Below are 19,557 nucleotides of genomic sequence, written 5' to 3'. Positions count from 1 at the left end.
AAATAACAAAGAGTCAAGGCCAGATTAGTAAATCATGCAGAGACATTGCAGGGAATCTTCCCCCTGCATGTCAGGATTCAGGGCTTGAATTCTTCTGAGCACCCTGTTGCATGTAAAGCACACAAGTCAGTCCTCTTGGCTTCCTGCCGAATTATGGGACTATGGAAATGAAATGGACACCCTTTCTCTTTCAGGTGACGTGCCGAGCGATTGGCATAGGGGCTTACCTTGTCCGCCTGGGACAGAGGACTATCCAGGTGGAAAATTCACATATCATTTTGACTGGAGCTGGAGCCCTTAACAAAGTAAGTACAGTCTCCTGTTAGAAAAGAGACCTTAAAGAATAACAAAATTTGTGGCATGGCATGTGCTGTCATGAAACTGCTCCTTTCTTCTGGAAAGTGCTTCTGGACTCTTGCTCTTTTCTACTGCTGCAGACAGCCATGACCATCAATCTCCCATGTTTTTAAATCTGGTTTGAGGGTTCTCCCCCCCCCCCCAGTACTTCTTGGTAGAAGTTGGCCTAGTCTGTGTAGCCAAACTGGGTGGTTTTGATGAACGCCACCTCTTTGCAAGTCATAGTCTTGCCCACCTTCGTTGGTAAAAATATGGGTCACTAATGGATAGTCATGAATTGGTTCACAGGTGGTATTATTATTGCCTTCACTAGGTAAAGGAAAATGTTGAATGGTCACCTACAGGGAGAGCCCCTCCTATTCAGATTTCGTGGCTCTATCCTGAATCGCTTTGCCTAAAGGTCAAAGCTTAATGGTAGGCAGCAGTAGGACTTTTTCTGCAATGGCCCTAAATAAGCTGCGTACAGAGAAATGTTATTAGGGTTGTTTGTTGGGTCACTTATTTCATGTATAGGCCCTTTCTCACTGAGTCTTTAGGTGGGTCAAGAAATATAAAAACAGACTTATGGCCACAGATAGTACAACTATTTGAATTAACATTGCTGGAGTTTGCTCAGCAGTTGTTTTTTAATTCCGGCTGATGGTGGATTTTAAAGAGGTGATTTAATAACTAAAAGAAGAGCAGGTTTTTATAGCCCGCTTTTCTCTCCCTGACATAGTCTCAACGCAGTTTACAATAATCTTTCCTTCCTTTCCCACAACAGTCACTTTGCAAGGCCTGAGAGAACTGGGTCACCCAGCTGGCTGCAAGTGAAGGTGTGGGGAATCAATGCAGGTTCCTCTTAACCAGTGCACCACACTGAATTTTCAAACAAGGTATCTTACAGGATTTTTAAAAAAACAAGAAATCAATACGAAACCAAACTATCAGTGGGGTCTCAACTAAAATCTCTCTGATGGATTTCCACTAGAGTAGCGTCTAGACCATGGACTCCAGGGAATGGTAGAGGACAGGAAGGCCTGGAGGATCATTGTCCATGGGGTCGCGATGGGTCGGACACGACTTCGCACATAACAACAACAAAGCGTCTAGACCCTTGGGGTGACGCCCTCTAGGCAGGCCAAGCGTCAAAGAATTGAGGCTTTTGAACTCTGGTGCTGGAGAAGACTCTTGCGAGTCCCTTGGACTGCAAGGCGAACAAACCGGTCAGTCCTAGAGGAGATCAGCCCGGACTGCTCCTTAGAAGGCCAGATCCGGAAGATGAAACTCAAATACTTTGGCCACCTCATGAGAAGGAAGGACTCCCTGGAGAAGAGCCCAATGTTGGGAGTGATTGAGGGCAAAAGAGAATGAGGTGGCTGGCTGGAGTCACTGGAGCAGTAGGTGCAAACTTAAATGGACTCCGGGGAATGGTAGAGGACAGGAAGGCCTGGAGGATCATTGTCCATGGGGTCACGATAAGTCGGACACGACTTTGCACCTAACAACAACAACAAGCGGCTATAGTTTCAGGCTAGGATCTGGGGGACCCAGTTTAGAAGCTATGGAATGTCTTGGAAGTTAAAACCTTGGCTCTCTCTGTTATGGGTTCATGTCAAAAGCACACTACAACATTTAGTTGGGATTGTTTGGGTTCCTTCAACCTCTGTAAGTTGGGGAGAGAGGCTGAAGTGGGTGGAATTTCATGTTGAGGTTGTCAGCTGTGTTGGGAGACAACTGACTACTTATGCTTAAGCATGCTGTGCTTTATTTTACTGCTCACTCTATTGAGACTACTTATATCCTAGCCAGGAATGCCTATCAAGGATTGTCTCTCGGTCCTCATGTTACAGATGGTCAGTGTCCTCACAGTCCCATCCTTGTGGGTCAGTGGAGGCTATCACACTTGGTCTTGAGTGCATGGTTTCTCACTGCCACTTCATGAATCATAGCCCTTCAAAAGAGTGGCAGTTTTCTATGCAATGCTTCTCCATATATGTCAATTGGAACACTTGTAGAGAGCTTGCTGTTCTATTATGAGACAATTGTGGGTGAAGCTCAGTGTATGATGCTGAAGAAATGTTGCAGAGCTTTCTTCCTTTGGGAGATTCACACCCGCCTCCTTCATTCAGTGAGCTTGCTAATCTCCTCATGTGGGGCTGCACAGAGCCACAAGATGGAAAACAATGTTACTTACCTGTAACTGTTGTTCATCGAATGGACTTCTGTGCTGGCACACCTCCCTCCCTCCTGACTTATTGTGAATTCTCTGGATCCTTAGTTTCTGGGATCTCTGGTGATGGCATGGAGAGAAATGTGGGAGTAGCTCTTGTGAGTGATTGTTTAGGTGGGAAAATGCCAGAGGGAGCAGGGATACTCCTAGTCTACTAGAAAGCTTTGGAAATATTTTTTCATGGCTAGCCTGCAAGTGCACAATCCCCATGCACAGATCACTCAATGAGCAACAATTACAGAAGTGCGACCTTGTTTTATTTAAGCTTGACACTCTTCCCTCTGTCAGCCTCTGTGTCTCTGGCTGAAGCTTTCCTTTCCTTGCACAAAGAAGGAGGGTTGGGGAGAGGCGGGCTGTCTAGTTCGGAGGCCTGCATTCTGTATGTGAATGAATTGTCCTCTGGGGATGAAATTGCCCCAACTCCAAACCCATCCCACTTTAGATTTTAAACAGGGTTGGAAGCAGGAGTCAAAGGCCAAGGCTCTTAAATCACTACGCCACCCAGGCAGCAGCTGTTTGAGATTTATGCTCGAGAGCCAGGCTTCTTGTGTGCAGGAGAGAGAAACAATTTGCCCTTGAATTACAGACAGAGAGAGGGAGAGAAGGTGGAGGGGAAACTTCACATTTATTGCCTTTCTTTGGGTGGCAATCTAATCCTACACCACACTGACACCAAGGTCGGAGGGGGTTGGCATTACTCTTCTGGTACCCTGCATGCGGCAGAAGAGGTGAGCTTGACCTTCGGAGCATGAAACTTGGTGTGTGTGTGTGTGTGAGTGGGAAACCTCAGCCTCCCAGGTTCACGGGGCATAGCAGAGATGGAGCACCTGTGGGACATCTGTCCAGAAGATCCCAAGTTCAGTAGGCGGCAGAGTTGAGAAAGTCAAAGGAGTTTGTACAAGGCCGAGGCTGTTATTTGTGTGTAAGAAAATGAGCAGCTAAGAAATAGAGAGGATTTCACAGACAGCAAGAGAGAGAGCCAATTTCCCTGCCCACCTTTCCCTTCTTTTCAGCAGGGGGAAGGGACCATTCAGGGAAAACAAGTCAGTGCTTTCTTGCAGGGAAAATAGGGGGTGGGGGGGGGGGTCAGGAGGCTTTGACAACCTGGGCAAGATTAGGGTTGTGTGCGGTGGCGTCCGAATCGGTTGTTCCAGGCCGACACAGTCAGCACGATGCTGTGTTACCCATCAAGGAGCCCTTCCTCCCAGGGAGCATGGGGGCAGCTGCTGAAGAGTGTGCCTGTGAGAGCGCCTTGGTGCTGAGCATATTCAGCCCATGCTAATTTGCAAGGCTGGCTGCTGACTCCCAGATGTCTAAGCAGTTAAAAATGTCAGGCAGTGCAAGCTTTGTTTTGTGCATGTGGTCGAGTGGTCTTCTGGGGAAACACACTGGCTGGGTGACGGAGAGAAAAGGGAAAGGTTCAGTGAATGCAGCGTGGCCTGCAGTCCTAAACCTACACCAGCATACAGCAGGACCGGCTCTTAAGCCCTAAGGCCCTTTGCTCCTGGTTGCAAGTTCCCTGTGGAACTGCTGTACCGTTCTTTCAAAGAATGCTGCTAGTGCGCTGTGCCTTCTTGTGTGTCCGTGTATTTTATCTTGCAAGTATATTGTTGTTGTTGTTGTAATAATAATAATAACAACAACAATACTTGTATACCGCCCCTTCCCGCAGGCTCAGGGCAGTTCCAGCAGTAAAAAAATATACACAATAAAATTTGTATACATAAAATTGAGACCTTACACCAGGGGTAGTCAAACTGCGGCCCTCCAGATGTCCATGGACTACAATTCCCAGGAGCCCCCTGCCAGCATTCGCTGGCAGGGGCTTCGGGAATTGTAGTCCATGGACATCTGGAGGGCCGCAGTTTGACTACCCCTGGTTTAACCATTCTAAAATCAATTCTAAGCACTTCCGCCCTTGGGTGCAAAACTGGAGGGAGGCCAGTGAAAGGTTAGTGTTTTCACCGGTCTGAGCCGTAGGCTGGGCGGAAGAGCTCTGTCTTGCAGGCCCTGCGGAATTTAGCGAGCTCCAACAGGGCTTTGGGGAGCCTAAAAATGAAAAGAAAGAAAAGTCCAATTCATTATTACCACTGGTGATTATATTTTTCTTGCTCCTTTTCAGAACACATTCCCCCCCCCCCCATCAAAGAGTGCTTGCTATTATATTTTGTTGTTGTTTTGATTTTAATGTTTTCTAAGTTCATAGTTCACGCCCATTAAACTGATCATATCATTTTACAAAGTCCAGTGAAAAAAAGGGCCAAAATAGTAAGGGGAGGGAAAGTCAGTACGGGGGGAGGGGGGTCATCCATGTGAGGCAGTATTGCATATGTTTCTCTCTTGGTCTTCATGAATAAGTTGAAATAATTTTCGGAAAAGATCTTTGCCAAAGGAGGCTCTTGGTGTTCCCAGGCAGTGCTGGTCCTAACCCTGTAGCACCCCTCTGCGCACGCACATGCACACGCACCCACAGACACTTTGTCCTCCCCTTTAAGCATCAGCAGCTGAGTGGAGAGGCTGCCTTCCTGTGCAGCAAGGGAGTGTGCCTGTGTGGGCACACTGCACCAGGCCCATTGACCCTCCTCCCCTTCTCCATCCACCCCCCCCCCCCGTAAATTGAAATAATGATAATGCACATCTCCCACCTGCATCAAAGTATCAGCACATCAAAAGCCAGGAGGCATGAAATGCAAATGGCGCTGGGATGGCAGATGGATGGCGCATGATCGCCTGATGCCCAATGAATTTTAAAAGATGCCGGTTGTTCACATGGGGGGGGGGGGAGGGCTCTGAAATAAACACGTTATCCTGGCAATAGTGGTGTGTGTGTGTTTTGCTGCTCATTCCTGACAATATTTTTTCACACTTCAGTGAACATCTCCTCTCTCTCTCTCTCTCTCTCTCTCTCTCTTCCCACCCCTTTTCTGTCTCTCCTCTGCCTGCCTCTCACACGTCTCGGGTCACATCGCTGCAGCTCGGGTGGATATAATAAGATATAAACCACGAGGTTGTTATTTGCATAGAAATAGCATAGAGCCCCCAGGCAGAATTGGGAGAGGGAGGGCGGGGGAAAAGGACATGGAGATTGTTTGTCTAAAATTGTAATAGAAACTTTTGCAGAGCAGAGGAATATTTCCCCCCTGCCAATTTTTGCTTTCTTCCCCCCCCTTAAAAATAGGCCAAAACAACTTCCTGTCCAAATTTCTCCTGTGACCCCCGCTCTTTCCTCCCTCCCTCGCCTCTTCCCTCGTCAGAGGGTTTATAGCAACGGCGTTTGGAATAAGAACAATGATTTGCTGTCTGTTGGACTGTCAGTGTTTTGAAACATCCAGCTCTCAGTCTGTTCCCCTTTTGTTGAAAGTAGAAAGTGAAGAAGTATATTGAAACACAAAACTTTTAAGGCATTGCATACAAGCTTAGAACAGGTCTACTCTATTTTAACTGCACCACTGGGCTTTTAAGATAATCCGTTAATTTGTTCTCATCTCTAGCCAGCCCAGACTCTCAGACTCTCAGGATAGTCTAAGCATAGGGCTTCTGGACAAGTGATGGAAAATAGTTTTACTCTTCTGGTACGGTTCGTGGATGGTTTTGTTGTTGTTCTGTTCCCTCCTTCACTGGGTTTCCAGTCTCGGTGGTGACAGAAAGTACTGTCAAGATACAGCTAACCCCATAAGTTTTTCAAGGCCATTGCTTGCCTCTGTGTCACAACCCTGGCATTCTTTGGAGGAATTCCTTGGACTGAGAGGGGATCTGATAGCCATCTTCAAGTATTTAAAAGGCTGCCATACAGAGGATGGAGCAGAATTGTTCTCTCTTGCCCCAGAGGAACGGACCAGAACCAATGGGATGAAATTAATGCAAAAGAAATTTCATCTCAACATCTGGAAGAAGTTCTGGACAGAGCGATTTCTCAGTGGACAGAGCGATTTCTCAGGAGGTGGTGGGTTCTTCATCTTTGGAAATTTTTAAGCAGATTCTGGAGAGCCATCTGACGGAGAGACTGATTCTGTGAAGGCTCAAGGGGGTGGAGGTGACAGTGGATGAGCGATAGGGATGTGAGAGTCCTGCATAGTGCAGGGGGTTGGACTAGATGACCCAGGAGATCCCTTCCAACTCTATGATTCTATGATTCTGGATTCGTGGCCAAATACTACCAAAGGCCAACCTTGTTTAGCTTCTGAAATCTTTCATAACCAATAAATGAACTATTTTTTTCAAATAATCCACTACAAATTACTGTCTTTAAAAAAAAATATATCCACGGCAAATATTTTTAAAGTCCCACCTTAAAGCCTGTCATTCATACCTTTCCATCCAAAAATTCCAGTGCAACAACATCATTTAAAAATATTGGTGCCCTCAGCTTTTCAAAGGCCTCCCTAGGGTGAGAGTTCCTCTTGGGTGGTGTAGGATTTGAACCCAATTCACCGCAGGACTGGCATTGCCACTTCCCTGCATCACCACACCAAGAAAGAACTGCAGGTTCGTTCGAACTGGGATGTCTGCCCCACAATCTAGAATTCTCTTGAGTCTTGCAGCCAAGTGATTTCAGAGATCAACCCTGTATCACGGCCTGATAAACAGGCCAAGGTCTTTTTGATTTCCTTGTTCTGGAGAAAAACCCCCATAATCAGGCCCTGTAGAGGAGTTTCAGGCTGTCCTAACAGGCCTTGAACAGCCTCATCTCCTCTTATAGCATCAGGGGCCAATCAGACCGGAGAGATTGATGTCCAATTACTGACCTAGGAAGGGTTACCTCACCTCCAACCTTCTGTATAAGAAGGCCCAGCTTCTTTTAATTTTTTCTTGTGTGCACTGAACATCTTCCTGATAATAGGATTTATTATTAATAAAAATTGTATGCTAGGCCCATAGCCAGACATTTGTCTTCTAGGCAGCAGGCCAAGATATACCTTTTAATCCATGGGTTTTAATCTTTTTAAAAAACTGTTCTATGGTCTGCTTCTGGCCAGTTATCTATGCCGTTTTAGGCTACTCAGGGTGTGTGTGTGTGTGTGTGTGTGTGTGTGTGTGTGAAGCTGTTTCCATGTGCTTGCTTGTTTTTAATAGCTTTGTCTTTGTATGGTTTTTCAATGGCTTGTTTTCTTGTTTTAGTTGTAAGCTGACTCAAGTGGGTCTCTGGGGAGGCATATCTGTTTTTCAGGTAAATAGATTGGAAATGTTAGTGTGCTCAAGGGTGGAAATGAGGAGAATTAATGCAGAATTGCAAAAACAAAGTATAACGTGAGTTAAGATCTAGTTTCTCAAATAATGTTCATTTTGAAAAACAAAGTTCCGGTAGGGTTTGGCATTCAGGGTTAGTCAAACTGCGGCCCTCCAGATGTCCACGGACTACAATTCCCACGAGCCCCTGCCAGCAGTTTGACTACCCCTGGTTACACCTCTAGATCTACTTCCTACTAGGTGATTGGAATGGAGCAGTTCCCTCAACCCCTCCCTTAAATATTTCCATAAAGGAGGGGCCAAGCGTGGAATCTCTTCCCCAGGGCTGTGGTCCTTTTGCAAGGGTTTTCCAGGACGCTTTCCTGATTTGAACCCGCATTCTGTGCACAGCTGGAGTTCACTGTCATCTCCAGGTGCCTCATCATGGCAAATAAGATCAAAGCCATAACATAGAAGCAAGTGGGGACAGAGTGCCGTCCCCCCCCCCATTTAAAGGAGCATTATCATTATTAATGCACCATATGAATCTTTCCAGAGTGGCACAGCAAGGTCCTTAGGAGGGATCTGAACAGGCACAGAGACTTTGGGAATGCTAATCAGGCAGGAAGGAGATGAAGGAACGTCGGGCGGGAACGTACCCTCTGCCAGAATGACATTTGCTGAAGGGGGGTGTAGGGTGGCTTACTGGGGCTCTGCTGTGTTTTGCCCTGCAAAAGCACATAGGAACGTGTCCAGCATCACATGTTGGCACAGTTGTGTCCCTGCCAAAGGGCAGTGTGCCAGCAAGGAGCCTGGTGCCACTCCTCACCCCTTGGTGCCAGACCTGTTGCTGCTAGATGGGTTCACAGCTGCGTGTCTTGGAGACCGGCTTGCAGAAAAGATCTTCCAGCCGCCTCTTGCTCTTGCCTTTGTGAAGGGCTGCCAGGAATAAACCAGCTGAAGTACAGTGGAGCATCCTGGAGTGCCAGATGGTTGGTTTTATGCTCACCGTTCAGCATGGGCAGGACAGATCCTTTGGATTGAATGTGCAGGTTAATGTTTTCCTCCTGCTTAAATTTGTGCGGTTCCTTCTGCACATGGCTCCCCTTGGTAACAATTTGCATCCTAGATGCCAGGGTTACTAATCTCCCCTTATCTTCCTTTAGGGAGATCCCTGTTGATTCCCCACACACTGCCTTGCCTTGAGTTTCGTATTTGTGCTGGGTGACCTTGGTTTAATCCCATATACTTAGCCTAACCTACCTCACAGGATTGTTGTGAGGGTGACATGGAAGAGAAAGTAAGTGATGTCAGCTGCTTTGGGTCACCTTTGAAGAGAAAGACAGATATAAACAAAGTAAATAATTAACCACATGAGGTTCAGTATTTATCTCTCTTTTGTTGTGTAATTTTAGTTCTATATGAGTACAGCTCATGAGTACAGTGGTACAGCTGAAGTTCCTTTTTTCCTAGCTGAGGTCCCCCTGTGTAGAGAGATCCCCTCCTCCCTGTGTGCAGGTGGGAAATGCTGCTTCTGAGGTGGGACTTGCCAGCTGCATCTTATATGTATTCCATTTGTTTAGGTATTGATAGTCTGCTTTACAGGGTTCAACTATTGGCAGAGCAGTTCACCCTGCAAGGATGCACCAGCTGATCAAAAAGGTGGTCTGTTTAGGAAATAACCCCCTTGATTAGCATACAGGCACCAGACACTGCCTTTTGTCAACAGCAACAGCCCTGTGAAGTCGTCTAGTGGTGCGTGGCTGAAGGTCACCCCTCGGAGCTCCTGTGGCAGACCTTGGTCACTCACTCAGCACTCGCATCCCGCTGGCTTATAGTAAAAGCTAGGGTTTAAAAGTTGCCTACTTAATTGGGGATATTTCCGTGGTCTGGCATTTACTAATTCATTGAATAAGCTTGTTGCAGTAATAACAATATAATAATATGATTAATAATTAGTATTATTAACATGGAGAAGGAAAAACAGAAGAGAGGGAATAACAGGGCTTGCGTGGGGAGCATGTAGAGAATATTTCCCAGGGCAATCAAGAGCCCCGTTGAATTGCTATCAAGGCAGGACTGTTTTCCTCTGCATTTTCAGGCTCTGGGCATCTCTAGGACTGGCAGGCATTTCACTGGGTGTCCTCCCCCCCCACACTCCCCCCCCCATCACTCACCATAGGAAAAAAGAGAGTTTCCAAATACCCTTCAAATATATCATGCAATTGCGTACCATGAATTTCTTGTGAACCACCGTGGTGAAGCAGTTTTATTTATTTCCGCGACTTTAAATCAATACAAAGTAGACCTCTCCATTCCGAGCTGGGGAGAGAAGTGGAGGGGGAAAAATGAGTCCCTTGTACTCTTAAAACTTTGAGGAAAGGAGATGATGACAGCTATATAATTCCATTTGCCAGGCGCTTGGGGTTTTGAAGTGGAGGTGGTGGGAATTCTTTGTGCACTTATGTACTCTGCACTGGGCAGCCCTGGAGAGGAGGGGACCCTGGACTTAACTCTGTTTGGTGCTCAGGGTCTAGAGCAGGGGTAGTCCAACTGCGGCCTTCCAGATGTCCATGGACTACAATTCCCATGAGCCCCTGCCAGCGTTCTATGTACATCTGGAGGGCCGCAGTTGGACTACCCCTGCTCTAGAGCGAGATGAAGATGTTGTGGAACTGCTCAGGAACACGGACTACCAAGCTACGCATGTCAACATGCCTGGGGGTGGAGAGCTGCCCATCTAAGTTGTTTTTTTTAAATTCAGAAGTGGACACTTCTTACGAATGAGATTTTAAATAAGAAAAATAGAGAAGGAAGCTGCAGAGTGGGGAGGGGATGGGATCAAGACTCTTCAGAACACTTTGGTGGGTGTGTATTAAAGCAACACAACATAATAAAGCAAGCTCAGGGGGGAATATACAAACCAGAGATGTGGAAACGGGCAAACCAGGCTCAGAGGCTGAGAGTGTGCTTCCTGAGCCCTCCAGTTGGAAAGGTACAGTCCAGCCAGGAGGGGTAGAAGGATGTCCGGAGGGGGGCGAGGAGAATGCAGAGAAGCAAAACAAATTGTTTGCCTTGCTTGACAGTAGAATATGTTGGACACGAGTGTGGTGCTTTCTTTGGGGAGGGCATTTGAAGGTCCAAGTCAAAGAAGAGGGGAGATGAAGCTGTAGGTTTAATTGACAGATTAATTAGACTGGTTTTGTATGGTGTACAAATGAGAATTCTTGAAGGAAGCAAAGTTGATGGTGTTGTTTTTCCTACAAAAAACAGGCAACTTACCATTAAAATTGGCCTGGTACCTAGAAGGTAACAGTTTCAGCAAAAGGGATGGTGGGTGAGGGAAGAGCCAAGAATCTATATTTGTTAGCTTGTTCATGGTAGATGAGTGAGAAGTGCTCTTATAGGTGGAGTCCTTAGATGTAGGAGAAGTCTTGCTGAGGAGCTGTCAGCATGGTTCATGGGAAGAGAAACCCTGCTTCCTTGACATTTTAGAATACTTTTAAGACACTTGGCACCAAAGGCTCCTTGGTAAGGTGGAGGTCTTGCACATCACCTACTTTCTGATCCTTACAATGAGATGCCAGGAATTGAACCTCAGATGGTGTGTAGAGCACATGCTGAGTCGCGGCCCCACGGAAATAGGGCGGCAACCTGGAAAAGCAGACAGGATGCCGACTGAAATGATGGTAGGCAGCAGGAGATTTGGTGGAGATAAAATAACCTATATCATTGTAGAAGACATTTATTGGTTCATTGATTGACTGATTGATTGATTGATTTCTGTGCCGCCGCTCCCCATCAGGTCTCGCGCCAGTTTACATAATAAAATATTAAAAATACAGTAAAACCCCCATAATTTGCCCGATTAACAGGCAGTAGTGGGCATCCTCTATAATCTGTTCTGATCCCATCTTGTTCAGCTTGAGGACCTGCCATCCCTCCAGGGAGAGGGGGACATAAGTATGGAATTTGCTCCTCCAAAATGTGTTGACCATCACTGCCTTTAGATAAGACAAATTTATGCAGAGTAGGCCTGCCAATGGCAGGAGCTCTCTGTGTTCAGAGGCTGTATGCCTTTGAAATTGCTAGGGGCAGAAATGATGGCAGCTGTTTTTTTATTGATTGACTATAATAAAATATTCCACTTTTCCTCACTGCTCAAGGTGGCTTACAAATCTTAATTAAAACATCACAACCCTGAAGCCTTGGGGGCAATTTGTACCCCACGGAAAGCCCCTTGAGCAGACCCTTCCACAAGCATGGCTCCCAGTTGTCTAAAGGAACAAGTTTTATTTGTTTTTGACCAGGAGCTGCCTTTGAGTTGCCATTATTTCGCTATCTAAAAGCTTCTAATGGGTGTTCTAGAGTGCTGATCCATAAAATAGCAGGCTTTCTGGAGCTGCATGAGGCTGAGCTGCAGATTAATAGCACTAAAAGGTAAAAGGTAAAGGTATCCCCTGTGCAAGCACCGAGTCATGTCTGACCCTTGGGGTGACGCCCTCCAGCGTTTTCATGGCAGACTCAATATGGGGTGGTTTGCCAGTGCCTTCCCCAGTCATTACCGTTTACCCCCCAGCAAGCAAGCCGGGTACTCATTTTACCGACCTCGGAAGGATGGAAGGCTGAGTCAACCTTGAGCCAGCTGCTGGGATTGAACTCCCAGCCTCATGGGCAGAGCCTTAGACTGCATGTCGGCTGCCTTGCCACCCTGCGCCAGAACGTTTTAACTCCCCCCCCCCCCATGGATCCATCTTCATTTTCCTTTTTTCCTCTTGGGAGGGGAGCAAACAGGGCAGAATTGGGGCGCAAAGGACGTGCCTGAGAAAGGGGACCAACTGCACAGTTTTCCAGTGTGGCTTGGGTTGTTTGGTGCTGACGGCAAGCATGGGGGTGGCCCCTGTGTCAAGCTGCAGAGGCAGAGGCATTTCAGTTGGCAAGCTTGCCTAGGGAGAGCCAGCGTGGTTCAGTGCTGAAGGAGCAGCGGACTCTGATCTGGCAAGCTGGGCTTGGTTCCCCCCTCCTCCCCCACATGCAGCCAGCTGGCTGACCTTGGGCTAGTCTTAGGGCCTTTTTGCACGGGGATCTTTGTTGCAAATTGTTTGCGGAATGAAAAATCGCCATTTAAAATAGTGGAATTCGTCGTTATGCATACCTGCCTTTGTAGTGGAATCAGTTGCGTTTTTTAGCGTTTCCCACAGGCTTCCGGTCTCGGCAGAAATCGCTAGAAAGGAAGCGCTATTGCCAAGCTCGTCCCGCCCCTGGCCGTCAAGCAGCCAATGGGCAGCCGTTAGCATGCTCCCAAACAGCCCCTTTCCCTTTAAGAAAGGTTTAAAAAAAAAAAAACAGACCCATAGCAACGAATCTAGGTAGATTCGTTGCAACGGAGAGACCCATCCAGCTGCCTAATGTGAGCTGTCGTTTGATTGTATGATCGTTGGCACGCTGCCTCGAGTGATAAAAAAAAAATCCCCCCCCCCTCTCACGGGCCCGATTTTCGGCTGAATTAATGTGTAAAAAATAAAGGGACTTTATTTCAGCAAACGGGCTTTTATGTGGTTTGTGCTTAGTGACTAAAGGTGAAGGACTGAAGCCAGGGAAGCCTCTAAACAGAAAGAGGCTCGCTGGTGCGTTTATCCCCGCTCGCTCGGAGAAAAAAAAATGGCGATCGCTTCGCCGGAAGTTTGGAGGACAGGCTCAGGAGGAGGGACTTTGAAGAACCCGCAACAATGGTAACGCACAGGTCTTTAGCGCTATTGTTGCAGATTGGTTGCAGGAGTGTATCGCTATCCGGAGGGTGAATCCACTTTTCTGGATTCCACTGAAAGCGCTACAAAGAAGCGCTTTTTGCGGGTCGGTTTCAGGATTGTTGCAGATTGTCTACGACGTCGTGGGTTATGGCAAATTAGTAGCGTTTCCAATTAGCAACCATTGTGCTATTTTGAAGCCGTGCGAAATGGCCCTTAGTCAGGGGTAGTCAAACTGCGGCCCTCCGGATGTCCATGGACTACAATTCCCATCAGCCCCTGCCAGCGAACGCTGGCAGGGGCTCATGGGAATTGTAGTCCATGGACATCCGGAGGACCGCAGTTTGACTATCCCTGGCTTAGTTCTCTTAGAGCTGTTCTCACAGAGCAGTCCTGTCAGAGACGTCTGAGCCGCACCCACCTCACAAGTTGTCTGTTGTGGGGAGAGGGGGGAAAGGTGACTCCTTCAGCCCCCAAACCAGCTCTTCTTATGGCGAAACTGACCCTGACCTGCATCGGGCAGGCCACACTGTCCTTCCCAGATTGCAATAGCTAAGCAGAGTCAGCCTGGTTAGCATGTGGACGGGGGATTTCAGTCATGACATGGAGGTAGGTGATGGCAAGCCAGCCTGGAAAACCTCTTGCCTTGACCTCTCCCCCCCCCCACCCCGAACCTCCATGAGTCAGCTGGGACTTGGCAGGAATTTCCGCCCCTTCCAGGGTAACTGAGCACTGACCTGGACGGTCCAGGCTAGGCCAGTCTCACCGGCTCTCAGCAGCTGAGCAGGGGCAGCCCTCTTGAGTACTTGGAGAGGAGACCACCAAGGAGGTCTGGGGTCACTACACAGAGGCAGGCCATGGCAGACCACCTCTGGACGTATCTTGCTTGAAAAACCCTACAGGGCATAAGTCAGCTGCAAGGAGCCAGCCCTTTTCACACCCCAAGGAAACTGAAAATGGGGTGGGGGGAGAAGGCTCAGTCCCCCCACCCACAGGCACTCCCTGCTTTCCGAGACCACGCCAGGAGAGTTAGTCTCAAGGAAGCAACTGAAAGTCAGCAGGGAAGGTCCACCTTTGGGTCCTGGTCCCCCACGGGGAGGTCTGGTCAGGCCGGTGACCCTGGGGGTGGATCTCATCAAGGACACCCCTGGGTGTGTTTTCAGTTGGCACATCCTCCATTCAGTTAAAGGGACAGGAGAGGGAGGAATCCTGGGAAGCCAGCAGCTCGATACAGATCAGTCCAGCAGAGAAATGTTGTAGCCCGTTGGCTAAAGAACTGGGCTGTGCTCTGCAGACTGACTCGGGGTCAGTGAGCTTTCAGCCTCTCTGCCTGGATCAGGCTTCCTCAGCCAGGGATTCATGCATCCCAGGGCGTCTCGATGGCCCCGGAAGGGTTTCCCAGATGGGTGCGGGTTAATTTTTATATATATTTTAAAAATTTATCAGATGATAGTAGCATCATGTTGGCCCACCCACCCCCTCTCAGAATGGGCAATGATGGGGCACAGAGAGGGTGGGGAGGGGTCCTGGGTGGGCATCTTCCCAACCGTGTTCTGCACACTCACACCACTGCTGGGGTTTCTGGAAGCCTCAAGAATGCATCAGGGATTTCTCAACGGTAAAAAAGCTGGTCTGGGTTATGGAATAACTAGTAAAAGAGCCCATTGCATTCCAAATACAATGGGCCCTAGCAGGGGGGTGGAGAGCGAGGGACTGGCGAGAGCAGGGTGAGGAAAGGTAGCTTACCGGTGAGAGGGCTGTAGCGACGTCGGGCAGCTCCTTCGCGGCGGGCAGCTCCTTGGGTGGCTTCTTCTCGGCGGGCAGCTCCTTCGGCGGGCGGCTCCCTGGCGCGGTCTTCTTGCCGGCGGCCATCTTCGTGTGCCGGCGATGCGTTTTTAGAGGCCGGGGGCTCCCTGGGCGGCGGCGGGCGCGGCCCGATCCGCGGGCGCGGCCGGCGGGCGCGGCCCGATCCGTGGGCGCGGCCGGCGGGCGCGGCCCGATCCGTGGGCGCGGCCGGCGGGCGCGGCCCGATCCGCGGGCGCGGCCCGATCCGCGGGCGCGGCCCGCTCTGCGGGCGCGGCTCGCGGGCTTAGAGGTTAGAGGTTTAGAGCTTAGAGGTTCTTAGAGGTTCTTAGAGGTTCTTAGAGGCCGGCTGGCTTGGAGCAACTGCGAGCTGCGCTACGCGCGGCTCGCAGTTGCTCCGGCAAGGAATCGGAGGGACCAATCGGCAGGCGCTTCGCGCCTGCCGATTGGTCCCTCCGATAGTCTGTCATGAGGAAGGGGCCAATCGGCACCCTTCCTCATCCCGGACACAGCCCGCCTTCCAAGGGCTTACTGTTTTATTTAGTCCGTGGCGCCCGCGGCGCCACGGGCGGTGTAAAGATGTGGGCTTACATTATAAGAGGTACAGGACATGAAATATTTAAATCTGCGGGTGATGCCATTGTGGTAAAGTGGCTAGAGTTGGAGTAAGATCACAGAGGCCCAGCTTCGAATCCCCACTTGGGCCGTGGACACACGCTTGGGCCATTCGCACTCTCTCGGCCTGACCTACCTCACAGGGTTGTTGTGAGGATAAAATGAGGAAGAGGAGAATGATGTAAGCTGGTCTCCATTGGGGAGAACTGTGGGGAAAAATAAAGCAAGCCAATGTTTTCGGCGTGGTTGTCCTTGGTAGAAATTCAGGGTGCTGTTTTAGGCCTCCTCGATGTCCATCCCAAGTTCTCAGGAGGAGGGGAGTGACATTGGAGCGGACCTAAAGAAGCACAGCCTCTGGGGCCGGGATCCTCCCCACCCTGCTCCAGTGGATCCGGGTGTTGCCAGAGGCCAGCCAGAGCATCTGCCATGACTTAGTGCGCCGGGTCAGGTTTACTGCTGCCGCCAGACAGAGAAAATGGTGTAATATACACAGCCTGCTCCTGTCCTTTAAATCTCGTTTTGGAGATAAAGATAAATAGGCAGCTCCCCCTCTCCCCTCCCCTCCCCTCCCATCAAGGCACTTTGAGTGAAGCAGGCAAAGCAGTTGTGTAAATGCAATGGCCGCATGATGCCCAGCCCTTAGCCATATTTACTTGTCAGCGTCTCTGACAGCGGAGGCTCTGTGGATCTTGCGTGCATTTAAAGGCCAACCAGTGACTGTTGGTTCACCCGATTTAGACAGAGACCGAGGATAAAAGAGACGGAGGAGATTTTAAAAGCACCACTGCTGCTTATGGTAGATCGGTAGACAGAGCCCACTTTCTCCTGCAGTCAAGCAGGCTTTGTTGGCTTCTGTGGTGTCTAAAAACAACAGCACTGACCCTAAATGACTGAAAGCGATCGCTAGATAAGGGGCAAGAGCGTGTTGTAATGGTCGGGCTGGATCTGGGAGATGCAGGTTCGTATCCCCGCTCTTCCCTGGGAGCTCCCTAAGGGACCTGGGGCCAGACACTCCCCTGCTTCTCACAGTGGTTTTGGGAGTCATTTGGAGGAGGAGAGGGAGTGATGTTCTTGGGCCCTCTGTGGAGGCAGAAGGGGAGCACAGATACCTGAATGAGTAAATGAGCTCCCTCAACCCATTTAGTGCTCAGTTAAGAACTGTTTCCAGTATTCTATGCTACCAAGTGTGTACGTACACTTTAGGATGCTTAGGACTGATCCTGCGTTGAGCAGGGGGTTGGTCTAGATGGCCCCTTCCAACTCTATGATTCTATGATTCTACAAGTTGTCTGATCCACCTCTCATCTCATAGCAATGCAGTGCGGAACTGAGCTAAAAAGAAAAGTATTCATTCAACAGTTTGGATGTAGATACGAGATAAAAAAAGAAGTCAGTGGCTGAAGGCTCAGGGCCAAATCTTGGAAAGGGGGATGCCATTCCCCTCACCCCCCCTCCTGGTGGTTGCAAATCTAGAGGTAAAAAGAGGAGACTGCAATTGGTGTGACCATGACATTAGCCAAGGTGACAGTCTACACAATGTATAATTAGGTTTTGTGGTCCCTGGAACCAGGCATGATAATAGGGGCTAAGGTTGTGAGTATTGGCTGTTCGGCCGCCTCATCGAAGCCTGAGACGGCCAGCGGCACAGAGAGGAGGGGTGGCAGCCACTGGCTGGCACGCCATCGCCGCCCCTCCTTGCGGTGTTGGTCTCCTACACACTGCTTAATATGGCCAGCACTGCGTTGTCCCTTGAGGAGGGTGGAGTTTGGGGGACGATGTCATTTCCAGGTGATGGTCTAGGAATTCTCCACCCACTTCTGTGATAACGACCATAGGATCATAAGTGTCACGGCCCTGAGGAGGCACACCTCCGAAGACACCAAAGCAGCCTCAGTGCTCGTCACAGAGCTCTGAAATAAAATAGCTTGCCTGAATGCCTTGAGGGGGCATTCCCAGGATGTTGTTGTTGAAGACACCTCTTGGAGAATTCCTATCTTGCTTTGCTCCCTTCCCCTTTTCCAAGCATATTTTTAAAATGGTGCTAGCTGCACTTTTGTTTTCCTTGTGCCCCTTACTCCCACCATTCTGCGCTCTTGATTGTCTCCCCCCTTCCCCCAAAGTATCTCAAATGTAATTTAAAAAGCAACTGAGTTATAACGTTATAACACTGCTGTGTGAGACTGCAAGACTGCTTTTTAAAAACTTAGAAACAGCGTTGTAACGTGATCACCCCTTTTTAAAAAGGAAGGGAGGGAGGATGGCAACAAGGAAGAAAGCAATCCCAAACAACTCAAAATGCCATGTGAGGGGGAAAACCCAGTTGCATCCATTTCTGCATTGGGCAGCCCTGTTAGTCCCCACTTTAAAAAAGTGAAAACTGATTATCTGGGGATTCCTTTGCTGCAGGGCAAGTGAGGGGGCAGTTCGGGTCTGTACCCAAAGAGACGGATTTCAGTGTGGAAATTTGACCCTTTAAAAATGCAGATCCAAACGATAACCCTAGTGCAGGAACAGTCCAAGTGGGGTTCCCGTGATTATGCAAAATGCAACCAAACTTCATCCGTCAAACTCTGGTGTGAACTGCCTAGCAAGGCATTCCATAATGACACCAATTAATGCCCCTCACAGCAGATAAGCAGAAGAGAGGCTATGAGAGCCACAGGGGTGGGGGTGGGGGGTCCTGGCAGTAAGTAAATTCCTAGAGCACAGCTATGGGGCTGTCTTTTTGCCCTTTTTTTCCTCCTGCTGCCATAGGGCAAAGGATAAATATTATACACAAAATTGAGTGCCAGGGGTTTTTTTTTTTGCAGAATGTGTCATCCCCGCCTATTTAGGACATGGGCCAAGGGTCTTGCATGGATCTTCTGTCTTCTTTGTCAGGATCAGTGCCCCAGGCCTAGCTGCTGTTGCTCTTAAGGCAACCAGGGATGGACCCCAGTGGTGGACAAGAGTCATTCCAGGGCTGAGTTTTGGATGTCTGCTACCCTGGTCAGGGATGGGGTGGTACTTAGAAGTGGACAGCAAATAGCCTTAGCAGTTGCCCCACTAGGGTTGTGGGGGCAACCAGCCCACCTTGATCAGTAGACATTAGATATATGAATGGGTGCCTGGAAGCCAAAGATATTGCTGGGGTGGGCAGTAGACTTGATAAATAAGGCCTATTTTTGTTTTTAAATTTGTATTTATTGGGTTTATAAACTGTCCCTCCCAGCACAGTTTTCTCAGGGTGGTATACAACAAGAAAAAATTGGTAATACAATAAAATAAAATGTATAACTAACACAAAACTGTTACAGAGTGCTCTCAGCATTCTCTTAAATCCCTGGCCCAGCCCTTTTTTTGGGGGGGGGGTGGGGGTGGGGAGGTAGCTTCTAGATGTTCCATGTCGCCTGGCCTCAACCAGATGTTTGGTGGAAGATTCCTTTTTGCAGTCCTGTGGATCTTTAGTTCCAACAGGGCTTGTGTCTCCTCTGGGAGTTCATTCCACCATATGGGGGCCAAGGCTCTGGCCCTGGTTGAGGCCAGGTGGACAAGGCACCACTAGCCTGTTGAAACCGGCAGAGCGTAATGCTCTTCATGGGGCATATTGAGAGAGGCGGTCCCACAGGTATGCCAGGCCCAGACTGCAAATGGCCTTAAAGGTCAAAACTGACACCT

The 19,557-nt window shown here is 48.9% G+C and overlaps 1 protein-coding gene across 10 annotated transcripts in view; it reads left to right on the top strand.

Moving 5' to 3' along the window:
* Nucleotides 1–19,557, top strand: part of ACACA (acetyl-CoA carboxylase alpha) — a 252,188-nt gene that overhangs the window by 175,584 nt on the left and 57,047 nt on the right. For all 10 annotated transcript variants that reach the window (XM_077312781.1, XM_077312780.1, XM_077312776.1 and 7 more), the window contains one exon: nucleotides 195–305. In XM_077312781.1, the coding sequence (XP_077168896.1) occupies nucleotides 195–305 (111 nt within the window). The remainder of the gene's footprint in view (nucleotides 1–194; nucleotides 306–19,557) is intronic.

Source organism: Paroedura picta, chromosome 15 (assembly GCF_049243985.1).
Source record: "Paroedura picta isolate Pp20150507F chromosome 15, Ppicta_v3.0, whole genome shotgun sequence".
NCBI classification, from domain to species: Eukaryota; Metazoa; Chordata; class Lepidosauria; order Squamata; family Gekkonidae; genus Paroedura; species Paroedura picta.
This window is presented reverse-complemented; position numbering and strand designations above follow the sequence as displayed.